The sequence below is a fragment of the Lepidochelys olivacea genome (assembly GCF_965140295.1).
Source record: "Lepidochelys olivacea isolate rLepOli2 genome assembly, chromosome: 8".
Lineage (NCBI taxonomy): Eukaryota > Metazoa > Chordata > Testudines > Cheloniidae > Lepidochelys > Lepidochelys olivacea.
Window position 1 is genome coordinate 16,606,934 of NC_140418.1, and position 13,162 is coordinate 16,620,095.

The 13,162-nt window shown below is 42.2% G+C and overlaps 1 protein-coding gene across 1 annotated transcript in view; it reads left to right on the plus strand.

Moving 5' to 3' along the window:
* ARHGAP26 (Rho GTPase activating protein 26) overlaps window positions 1-13,162 on the plus strand; it is a 305,883-nt gene that overhangs the window by 238,285 nt on the left and 54,436 nt on the right. The window contains exons 19-20 of the mRNA XM_084635724.1: window positions 399-540; window positions 9,238-9,391. Coding sequence (XP_084491850.1) covers window positions 399-540; window positions 9,238-9,391 — 296 coding nt within the window. The remainder of the gene's footprint in view (window positions 1-398; window positions 541-9,237; window positions 9,392-13,162) is intronic.

Consider the following 13,162-nt stretch of genomic DNA (forward strand, 5'->3'; position numbering starts at 1 on the left):
GACCCTGTGAACTGCCAGCCTATGGGGAACAGCTGCAGAGCATGCAGATTTAAATATATAGATATCTATTTAATTTTACTTTCTGTATGTCAACTTTCACAGCTAGCTGCTAAGCGTAAGCCGGCCTTCTAAGCGGGAAGGGCATGAGGCTACGAGAATTACTCGTGTTTTGCTAATTAGCAAAAAAAAAAGCTTTGGTGAGGAGTAGAGAAAGGGGGTGGAATTGGGGTGGGGGTGGAATTTAACATGACACTGTTAAAGGCTGTTTCTTTCATTATTGTGATTCTGTGCTGATAACTGAGGTCCCCTCCATCCCCTGTTTCATAGCAACACTTGACCTTTCTTTTAAAAAACAAAAGAAGAACAAGCCCATCAAACCCCCATCCTTTTATTTATAGATATTTAACACTGTGCCAGAGACACTACCGCCAAACTCGCAGCTGCTGTTACTATCTCGTAAGAAGAGTACTGATTCCAAGCCTCCTTCCTGCAGCGAGAGACCATTAACACTCTTCCACACAGCACAGGCCAATGAAAACCGTAAGTATGTCAATCCTAGATGCAGTGAGTTGTGTTACAGTGCTGTACAATGTTGTGTTACAATGCTGTTATCTACTCAGAAGGTTTCTGATCATGACTGATGGGGCTCAGTTCTCACACCATAGGATACGATGCTCGCTCATTAACTTCAATAGGAGTGATACATAGCCTATAGTATGAGGGGGCCCCAGGCTTCTAAAACATCATATTAATAGAGAGAGATAAAGCTTGTCTAATCCCCGAGCTCTTACCCCAAGGGCTTGAAATTAGGCTGTATAAAAATAGTAGTGTAGAAAATTGATATCCCTTCCCCATCTCATTTAGTTTTGCACTCTTGTCTTCCATGACCCTCCATACTATTTTCTATTGGCTGCTTGGGATATGTTAGTTAACTCGGAGCAGAACATCTGCAGCAAGGACAACCACCCAGTTCAGCCTTCAGAGAGATGCTTTTGGACATCAATAGATGTTTTCCCTTGAAAAGAAACAGACATTTCAGCCATCAGGTTTTACATCCCTCCTAGGAATCCCACTTCAGTTTAAAAATCTCCTCGACCATCAATCCATTACTATCACTACTATTTAGTATTTGACTCTTTCGTCTAAGGATCTGAAAGTCCCTGTCCACAAGCCAAATGTCCTAAGGGCTGTTCCACTGGCACCAATGATCCCATAGAGACAGTTCTGTGATCCCTGGGCAGCAGAACCCAAGATGTTCCAGGTACACCAATCTGCTTACCTGACACGCCCCCATGTACCCAAGGTGGAAGAGAAAGAGTAGCATAATTATGTTGGCTTTACACTACATGAGTTTCCCCCTGTGCCAAGAGAGTCCTCAAATGCCACATTTGGGTACCTTTCTGGCTGCTTTGCCTTAGTAGTGGCCAAGGATCTGGCCCTTAATCCTTAAAGGAACAGAGCTGCTTGGAGAATGTTTGTTTTATTGGGAATGAAGCTGCGTGTTGCCGGTTTCTAATGCGTTAGCAGCCATGTTGCATTGCATTAGCATCCCTGGTTCTAAAGACCCAATGAACAAAGTGAAGATGGGTTGAGGAACACCTCCCCCTGCCACACACATTTTTTTAAGTGTCTGTTAAAAATGTTAGTCCTCTGTTCACAGAACAGGTTCAGCTCACCTAAAATGTCAGAGTTTTGACTAGGAAGGATCACCTCTGTGTGGTGGTTCTGCCTCCATGGCTCAATCAGACCGTGGCAACTCAATTCACACTTCCATCAGCACAGCTAGTACTGGTAACGTCTGTGGATTTTTTTTAATGTGGTCAACTGTCTGTTGGAAAATGGGCTGAGAGCACTGAACAGCCTGTCATTTTTAGTGTCCACACTTCAAAACAGATGGAAAAAGTGGAGATGGTTCAGAGAAGAGCATCAAGAATGATTTGAATACTGCATTACATTGAGATACTTAAGGAACTCAATCTATTTAGCTCATCAAAAAGAAGATGAGATAAGGTGATCATGGTCTGCAAGTAAGATCTTTAATTGGAGAGGGCACTTTAATCTAGAGATAAAGGCATAATAAGAGGTAATGGCTGGAAATTGAAGAGCTAAGCAACTTAAAAATGGAAATGAGATGCACATTTTTGACACTGAGGTCAGTTTAACCTTTGGAAAAACTGAAAGGATGTAGCGAATTTAGGGTGACCAGATGTCCCAATTTTATAGGGACAGTCCCCATTTTTGGGTCTTTTTCTTATACAGGCTCCTATCTTCTGTTTTTAAAATCTATGAATCTATGAACCTTTGCTTGCTACTGACCTTGGGTGCATTTGAACCAGATGTAGAGTACGTGGATTTAAAATAAGAGAAACCTGTTTTATTATCACATTTCATTCCTTACCATTTCTCGCCACTTTATAGAGAATGCTCTAGCATCTTGTTCTTTTACTTTGATATAATAAGGCACTTCTATCACCATTTGAATGCTGTTTTTGGATAACCTGTGTCATAGTACCCTGCAGCCAAGTTCTCATCCAACAGTCTTTGCACTGACTCTTCAAAAGCAGAAAGTTACTAGAAGCATGACCAGAAGAAGCTGGACATTTAGGAAAAACTCAACTGAATCCTTGTTTGCAATGCTTTTTTATCATAGATTGCAAGGGATTCTAGCTAAACCAGTGTGAAATCGGACTTGGTGATGCATTATTTGCAATTGGACAGAAAAGGCGTGAAATGAGACTGGCCGAAGAGTTTAATCTGAAGTGGGTTTTTTTGGTTTGGTTTTTTTTTTAAATGAGGGAGATGATTGCAGAAAACACAAGATTCAAACCTCCCTTACGTGTGGGCTGCATTTCGGTTTTTTTCCTTTGCCAGGAGGATATTTTATGTAGGATCTTGAAAAGGAAACTTGTGTATTTGATTTATTAATGGAAGCTTTATTATCTGCGGGAGCTGAACAAAATCTTAGCTGTCTGTTATGGGCTGTTCAAGGAGTGCTGCAGACAGAGGGAAAGTCTGCTCAACACAAGGGCATGTTATCATAACCTCTGGGCATGCCACGACTAAGCTACTGTACAGTTTATTATCCAGCAATCCAGAACTAGAACTTTTCCAGGTGTGGCTCTCCAAGTGCCCGCTGAATCAGACAGGCACTTTATAAAGTGACTTTTCTGCTGTCTGTATAACAGAAATGAATTTGTTCTACGCTATTTATTGTTTCATTTTTGGAGATATCTGGCCAACTAAACTATCACAATGAAGAAACCTTAACTTACACTGTTTAAGTGCTCAAAATAGAGTTTTGGCCTTTTAAAAAGGGGGAAAGAATTAAAAAACACCAAAAACAACTTCTCTCCCAACTTCCTCAGGTGAAACATCCTCAGCTCCCTTGCCTGGGAATTATTTCAATTTAATACATACTGGTAGTCCCCTTCAAAATTATCCAGGCAGTTGACACAGTTTTGATAGGTTCAAGGGCCTTATTTTCACAGGTTAGCCTCGGGCAGAAAGTGCTTGAAAATAACAAGCTGCATGGTGGAGATGATGATCTACTAACTCAGAAATCTAGACTCCTCACTGCCTGCCATTGGTATCAGTTCAGTTAGGTCCAGGTACAGAATCTAATGAAATACAGGCCTTTCCAGATCTGCGCTGGGGGGAGATTACATTTTAAAAAAATAAAAATACCCTAGATAAAATAATACTACAATCTGGTATGACTTTGGCCAGCCTATTTTTAAATCTTTAAATTTGACTAATTTCCTTCTTAATGTATCCCCAGTTCAGTGCTCTTTTAATGCCACCAGAATGGAACAGTCACACCAATTTCTCACTTCTGTCTTCTCTTCTGTGGATGACCCCTTTCATTACAAAGAATTTCCCTTCTCTCCCCAGCAAGCCTGACTGAATTTCAGAAACCTCTTGCATCAGATCATTACATTACCTCTCGTAGGGTGTCTATGCTTTTGAGCTGGGGGTGTGATTCCCCGCTCGAGGAGACATATTCATGTGAGCTGTCATCAAGCTGGCATGCTAAAAATAGTGCAGTTGTGGCAGCACAAGGGGCGGGGGCTAATCACCCTGAGAGCATGTCCCTCGGAGAGGTTAGCTAAGTGCTCAGGGCAGTTAGCCACTCCTGCTGCTGGAGCTATCTTCTGGTTTTTTTGGTGCACTCACTCAATGAGAGCGAGCACAAGTGCGTCTACTCGAGCTGGAATCACACTCTCTGTTCAACATTTAGACATACCCTTAATGGGAACCAATGGCGCTGAAAATGAAGCGACGGTATAAGCTCCCACCGTACTCGTCACTGTGCACTCTCTTGTCTCATCCGTCCTCATTTCCTTCCTGTTATGCTGAGATCTCTCTGAGCTGTACCAAAGTGATGCTTTAAGTTGCCTATAACTACTGACCAGTCTACTTCTCCAACCCCAGACACTTCTTTCTTACAATACACATAAGGACACTTACGTAATTGCATAAATGACAATAGATTTAGTCTCAATTTAGTGTAGGTGAGAACAGAAAATGGCTCCTAGTTTCCAGAAGTGCAAAGAACAGGGGGGATGACAGGTGGATAGACGTACCGGAGGTTTCTCACAATGATAGCCAATGGTCCTATGCTCTAACCGCGTTGCCAGTGGCTTCTGCAAAAAACGGTTGGGTGTCAGGATCCCTGTGGCATTTGTCCTTGCCGATTTGTGTTAAATTGGTTAGTTACAGCAGCCTGGGAAGACAGTGTGGTTTAGTGGAAGGGTCACAGGTTTGGGAGTCAGGAAATGTGGGTTCTATTCACAGTTCTGTCATAACCGGTTCTGTGAACTTGGGCAAGTCACATCACTTTGCTTTAATTGGTCTGTGATATCCAGGAGGTCAGGTGAGATGATCTGATGGTGTCTTCTGGCCTTGGCATCTATGAACCTCTCTGTGCCTTTGTTAACTTTTTCAGCCTTTCTCTGTCCTGTTTTTTTAGGCTGTGGACACTTCGACGTAGGGACTGTTTTTCCTGTGTGTTTGCGCTGTGATGAGCACAGGAGTCCAAATCTCAGCTGAGGCCTGTAGGCTCTACATTAATATAAGCCAATAATAATAATAACTAATAATACAGCAACATTGTAAAAAGTGGCTGTATTCCAGAAGTTGCGTTTCTGAGAGGCATAAAATGCAACCCTCACATGGATAGGGCTAGTTTTCTAATAACTGTACTAGTTTTATGATGCTGTATTTACAAGAATGAAACCAGACACTGTTTTAAACCTACCCAATAATCTTTGAAACATAACAAAAAGAAAACATGACGAGGTGCTGTTTGTCCTCCGGGCAAGGATTCCTCAGCCCTCTATAATGTTTGCTGTCAGCGTGTATAGTGCACCTATCAGAAGCATGAACATTAAAAATTGAAACACATACAGAAATAAATCCAAATTGACCATGTCACCAGTAAACTGAAAAACTTTCCACCTCACAAAAGATTAAGATTCTGCCCATTCAAGGAACACTTGAGGAAACAATATGTGCTGTGCAGTGTGCTCTGCAAGTCAACAGATGGTTAGACCAAGGGGGTGGGGAGGAGATAAGGAGAGAATTCAGGAATTGAAGATCCTCTGGTGAGCACTCCCTGCCCAGACATACAAAGTTTAGCAATTGTTACCTGGAACATTCCAGGTGATCATAATGCCAGGCTGGAAAGAGAGAGTGAGTCTATGGTAGGCAGGACCCAACCCATGGAGGGCTTTTATTGATCAAAATCAAACCTTGACATGAAGCCAGTGCAATCTATGAAGTGCTTGTGTAATATGCTTCACCATTCATTAAGCAGGCTGGCATTTTTTGCTCTAGCTGAAGCTTGCTGGTAGTTTTCAAGGGTAGTCCCATGCAGAGTAAAATGTATTCCAGTATGGAGCTAATCCAGGCATGGCTAACTGTAGTGACATCCACATCTGAAAGGAAATGTCAGTCACCTTGTCTAGTAAAGATGGAGAAAAACATTCTTGTGCATTGCTGCTTACTAGACATAAAGTAGTAGCTGATGATTTAATATCCTCTGTTTGCCAAAAGCCGGGAATGGGTGACAGCGGATGGATCACCTGATGATTACCTGTTCTGTTCATTCCCTTTGGAGCACCTGGCATTAGCCACTGTCAGAAGACAGGATACTGGGCAGATGGACCTTTGGTCTGACCCAGTATGGCTGTTTTTATGTTCTTCATATCAGCCTGAGCTTGTGAACCCAAGTTACAGTTCACAGGCTTACCCGCTCAAATGAAAGGACATCTGTCACCACCTCCATCTCCCGTTGCTTCTTCGCCATCACCATATTCCTATCCAGATGCAGTTTTAGTTCACTAACTTTCATCCCAAACCCAGACTTGTCCAGACACTGGGAATATACAGTGACTGCACTGTATGGATCTGATGAAGAATATTAGAACATTGTAGAGACATTTTGGGAACAGCCACAAAAAGCCCTTACGGATTGGTGCACTCCGCCCTGGTGCTACTTCTCCCTCTAATTTATTACACCGCCCCCTTCTTCTCTACACTGTCTGCATAATATTTCATTCATCTTTTGATTCCTACAGAGCATCCATCTATGCTAGAAAAAATAGGATTTGTATTATAGTAACAGCAAGCGATTGTGCAGCTGCTGCTAGTGTAGACAGGGTGGATTTTATCACTCTGAAATCTGCCTATCGTGAGCACCCCCTACTGTTAGCAGTGATGTTGGCATTACGCCCACCAGTGCAGCTGCACCATTGCTGGCCTGCTATCTGTTAAGTGTCAGATCCTTAGGGGTCTTGTATTAATGTCGTATGGGCCGCATTCTCCTCTGTTATGCCAGTGTAAATCCAGAGTAGCTCCACTGAAGCCTGCAGGGTGAAATTGCTACTGAAAAACAAAGGCAATATGATTCAACAATTGGAGACCAAAGGAAATGCAGAAGTGAAAACATGGCAATGATTATACTTGAGATATTCTGGTGAAAGGTGCTGTATGTGCACACAGTGCTTTACCAAAGTACTATCCCCATTTTCTGGATGGGTAAACATGGACATGGAGAGGTTAAGTAACTTGCCAAGGTCCACATCACAAAATCAGAGCTCAGCATCGTGTGCAGTCTTGGTTACAGGTCAGAATTGAAGTGTGTTCTCAGGGCTGTGTAGGAGATGCCCAACCACACAGTTTGCCCAGCATGGGCTTCTAGGTCTCTTCCATGAGTATTAAATTCACTTGCAAAATATTGTTAAACACAAATGAATCTGAATTTTCTAAAAGTACTTGCACACATCCAGAGCGAGAGGAACGCTGGATTCAAACAAATATAAACCTTGGAGAAATGTAGACCTTGATCTGGGTCCATCTCTTGTGTGCCCAGTTTGGTTCCAAGGCTACACATCTGGCTTTCCCCATACCCAGGCTGGCCTACTCTAGAACACTTTTGGCAATCCTGTGCTTTGAAAGGGTGTTCTGATTATTACAATAGCCCCAACTCAGGTTTTTGTGTCTCTGGTGGTCCTAATGGTAATTAACTCAAACGTGTCACCGCATCCAATTCCATTTATGTTAAATAAAATATACATTTATTTGCATAGGAGACCAGAATTGCAAAATAACAGGAAATAAACCCATCTGGGTGGACACAATGACAAAGGTTCCAATCCAGTGTTACAAAGTGTAAAAATATTACCTAGAGCATAGATGAACCAAGTGTGTGTGTCTCTGAGCTGACAGGTTGAGAGAAGCTGTTGACAGTCTTGAGTCATAGTTCTAGCATGTGTAACCCCGGTTTTCCTTTTGCCCTTGTCCATGAACCCTCTGTTAATATAGTCTTCATCCTTTTGAAGTGGTGATGAAGAGGTTACCCAATGCCATGCTCTATTATGGTTGTGACAACATTGTTTCTAAGTTATTTCACAGTACTGCACAGGATTTATTCCTGTTGTGTATCCAAGATTAACTTTTAATATTACAGAGGTGTTCCACTCATATTGTTTATGTTGGATTTCTGTTCTGTTCCTTGTTCCTCTGTGTACAAAAATATAGATGCACATTACAAGTTTTTCCCGAGAATCCAGCAGAGATGTCTGATTGGAAGAGACTGGGAATAAGTGATTCATATAAATTCTCATTAGCTTTGTTGATAGCCTTTAGTACAATGCAAATGGAAAATCACTGCTTTGGAAAATGAACTGTGAAAGAGGTGTTCTCTATGATTTTTAGTCCATCCGAGGGACACCACCTCTCTTCATGATTACATTGTCTTTCATGACAGCAGAAGCAGCCCGAGCTCTGGGACCCTCCCACCTCGCAGGGTCCTAGAGCCGGTCATTAGCCCGAGCCTGAATGTCTTTACTGCAATTAAACAACCCCTTAGCATGAACCTGAATCAGCTGGCATGGGCCCAACCAGGGGTTTTTCACTGCAGGGTAGATATGCCCTTAGAAACATTTAGGTGCTTCAAAAAGGGATGCTAGTGATTCAGTGGCACTATTCCCTCTGAGTCAGGACAGAATCAGTGCCTCTGTGGTGTAGGATGGTGAGGTGAAAAGTATAGTGTAGTCCTAGAGATGCTCTTTCAGATGAGGCATAAAATGGAGGTGCTGAACCATAGCACTAATTCCAAGAAAAGATGTTAATACAGCCGGACGGAAAATGGACAAAAAATGTCTTAACATTTTCTTTGTTTATGTGAACATCTCATTATTGACTATGGAGCTACTTGGGAAATAGCTCTAATTGTTAATCTAGTACCATTTTAGGTAGTAGCATTTTCCCTAAATAATTTCAGTTAGGTAATCTGTTCTTTACTTTCTATTCTATCCTGTTGCTTTGCAGTGTTTCACCCTAGACGTGGCTGAATTTCAGGCATGGGAAAATTGATCCATGTGTATAATTTTGAATGTTTCTTTAAAGTGTGCATAGGGCTTCGGGATTTTTGAGTGTAAGATGATATTAGTGGCCTGAGATAACCGGTGAATGTTTTACTTACCAAAAATGTCCTTAATTAAAAAGTGTTTGCATCATCAGAATAAGAGAACTCATGTTTTATATTGTTTCAGCTTTAAAGAATAGTATAGGTGAAGAAACTTCTATATACTCCATGTACTTCCCTGGGATCAACATAAAGACATAAGCTATTAATAGAAACTGTTCTACCTTGCAAAAGTCTGTTCTTTACTTTCTAACAACGTAATAGGTTTTACTTAATGATATTAATGTATATTTGTTGTTGTTTTTTAGAGGAGACAAGGAACAGTATCATCAACTCCAGCCTGGAATCGGTCATCTCTTCAAATGTCAACAGCTTCCTCCACTCCAACAGCACTCTCCAACCCAACCTGAACTCGAGTGACCCTGACCTAGAAGTAATTAAACCTAGTCGGCCAAACTCGCTGTAAGTACAGTGATAATTAGTATGTCATAGGGTCTCTGTCCAGCCAACCTACATATCTTCAATCAGGGCACTGTCTTAGTCTGAGTCAAAGCCATCTGCTGAATATAATTTAACATTCTATTTTTTTAAAGGGAGCATAGTTATGTGCATTGCATTTTTAACTATGCATTGCACTTTAATGCTTTAATTTTAGAATTAGTTACTGTTTTTTATACTTGTTGGCTACTTTGTGCTCTAATTATTTTGAATGTCTAGGGTATTTTGATCATTTTCAAATAGATCCTTACATTATTGCTTGCACTGTTGTGAAGCATCTGGTGTTAAGCATAGAGGAAAGTAAATAAAACAGTGGAGCATGGCACTAATGGAATTGTTTTCTTCCTACTTCGTTAAAATCTAAGACTGCTGTCAGTACAGTTGGTCTCCAACCAAATGTGTGCCCTTGTTTCTGATATTACTTCCCTTATCCGGAAAGTTTAAGGTAAAAAAATAGCAGCTTTAATGATGACTCCAAGGGAATGGCTGAATTATTGTGAAGTCTCCTGAATCAGTCACAGCTGAGCTGTGGCATGTGCTGCTGAGGGGAATTTCCTTCCTTTTGAGACTTTGCTGTGTCTGTCAATATTTTCTCACAGACCCTCCCCATCCCACAGATCTGAAGGTTTGAACAGATCCCCACCAGACACTGTGGAACTCTTACAAGCCTAAGCGAAGTTTAGTGTCTCTCCCAGTTTTTCTGTGTTTCTCAATGTGCTTCTAGATGGCACTTAATAAATCATGTCAACAGACATCTCTTTGGAATGACTAAGAAGAACGCCACACTAGCTAGGGTGCTGTGACAAAAATGGCATTGGCATCATGCTGTGACCTTCTAATGTCTAAGGAAGAGTCCCTTTTCCCTCACCGCATCCACGCCTTTCTCGCTGTACACTTCAAAGGGTGCAAATTTCCACTCTGCTCTAAAAGCTTTATGGTCCCTTGGCAGTGAATCATAGAATCACAGAAAAGTAGGACTGGAGGGACCTCGACAGGTCATCTAGTCCAGATGAAGCTTCCTACTTTAGCCGCTGTATCTGATCTTGTGATTAATAACCTAGGATTCGGTAAATTGGGGAAGTGAATGAGTATGTCAGCAGTGCAGAGCTATTACCTGTAGAGGTTTGAAAAACGAGGCTGTTGTCTGTACTGAGAGTAGTTTTTCTGAACTGGGTGGGAATGTCTCTATATTTGTGTTGTTATACTGTGTAAAGATTTAGGCCCACATTTGTAGAATTTGGTATCGGCAAAAAATATGCCCATACTGCAATTTGTGTAATTCCCTGTGTAGATGAAGTGCACACACATTATCATGAACATGTTTTTGAAACTCCAATTTCTGGTTTCTGTCAATAGGTTTTACCTCACTCTGTTGATTCTGGTTTTCATTAGAACATGGATATCATGAATGAGGGATCGGACTAATGAAATAACGTTTTGAATACCTGATGTTTACACCTTGGGTAGGACTTTGTAAACAATTTGGTCTACAGGAGTTGAAGCGTTCCTAGTATAACTGATTGTCTGTTCTTGAAGTCTTTTCTACCCTACACAATATGTGATCTGCAGGGGTTAAGGGGTGTACGCTAGTGATTGGTTACTTTCACTAAGACAAGTTTTTCTCCAATACTTTATCTGTGAGACTTATAGACTATACACAAAAGACTATACACAAAACCCCAGCTTGGGTTGTAAGTGCTAGTGAGTGGGGAATTTTGTTTCCCAGGGATTTTTCTTCCAAGAGATTCTTTGGTTTCTACCTGCTGAATGATGATTTCTGAATACTTTTTTGGAACCTCCGGAACCAATGGCATCTGATGGAAGAGTTCCTTGGAAGGGGGATGGTACTCCCAAAAATACCCCCCTCCCCTAAATCTCCCAAGGAGCTATAGTCTCATGAAGGGGCAACTGGCCATGACAGACCGCGACAACAGCACCAGGGTGAAAGCCTAAGCTATTACTGGCTCCAGGAGGAGGGATGTGTTCTGCATGCACAGGACGGGTATGACCCAAATCCCGCTTAGGCAAAGTGCAGCCTTGATGACCCCAACTTTCTGAAGTCTAAAACAGCCCTCAGAGGCACATTCCATATCACCGTATGGCAAATGTCAACACTGAACAGAACTGGGTGCAGGGCAGCTCTTGTCAAAGAACTCACTCGTTATAGGATCATAATCATCAGCACCACCGAGGCATGTCTGCCACAGAGTGATCAAGTTACTGTGAAAGGAGCACCATCCTCCTCTCCAGTGGTCCACACCAAACTCAAGGTGTGACACTCATTATTAGACAACTTCCAGCACAGACTTTAACCACCTGGAAACCCATTTCTCCATGCTTTTACTATGCTGGGCTCCTACATCATCATGAATATCTGTCTGTCGTTGTGGCCTACGCATCTATGGAAGACCTGCAGAAAAGGATGCATTCTACCACCAACTAGCAGCAAAAATCCAATCAAGTCTACCACAACACACTGCTACTGCTTGGAAATTTTAGTCCTGTGACTGGCTGCAACTGAACTGCGTATGAAACCGTGATAGGTCCTTTTGGTTCAGGTTCACCAAATGACACTGCCACCTGGCTTTTGACATGGTGTGTCACTGAGCTTTTGTCTGTTATGGGGTCCTGGTTTAGATTCTGTAACAATCGTCACTGGACTTGTATTTCAAATAATGGATGTGGTATGAAAGAAATTGACCATATCCTCAACAGAAATTGCTCCATAATGAAATCTCAATGGGTTTCATTTGGCAGTGCAGACACACCAGCAAACTGAGACCATAGACTAGATGTCACTCAATTCTCACTGCATCTTCCAACATCTCCAACACCTTGCAAGCCAGATGCCCACCAAAAGTACAATATCCAGCATCTATATGAGGATCCTGTTGACACTGTGATGTACACACAGGCTGTTGAGGATCACATGGAGATCTCCTGGAGTGGCATACATAACACTATATCACATGCTGCCGCTGAAACAATCCGCTTCAGACCATCACACAAGAAACCTTGGCTTTCTGAATAGGACTTTGATATATTTGTGAAAAATGCAGAAGCACACAAGTAGTGAAATGTCCAAGAATGTAAACAGCTGAAAGGCATTTTCCAGGTCATGGCAAAACATGACCCTGAGATCTACACCAACTCCCTGGCCAACAAAGCCGAAGACAGCCTAAAACGCAACAATCTGCTGCCTGCCTACTGAGCTGTCATACACCTAGCTGGCAGCCATGAACTGATCTTTAACATCCCCATCATAAAACCAGATGGCTCTCCCTGTTCATGAACGAATGATGTCCTGGACAGATAGAAAACACATTATGAAGATGTGCTGAACCACACACTTGCCGACTACTGTCCAGAGCTATGTGACCTAGCAAACTGCATAGCTGCAGATGCAGGGACAAACACTGATCCTCATCAATTGAGGAAGTACAAAATCCCATCCAAAAATTATGGAATTGATGTGCTGCTGGACCTGATAGTATTCCACCCATGCGTGAGCATCAGCCTGCATCAGCTGTTCTTAGAAGTGTGGGCATTGGGCAAAGTACTAGCAGAATGGAAAGATGGCGTCACAGTGTCCCTGTACAGGGGCAAAGGATCTCACACTGAGTGTGGCAGCTACTAGCCAACCCCACTGTTATCTGTCCCTGGAAAGTTTTTTTCTCACGCTCTGGTTGGAAGGATGCAGCCGCTCCTTAAGACATAATTGTCACAGCTGTCAGG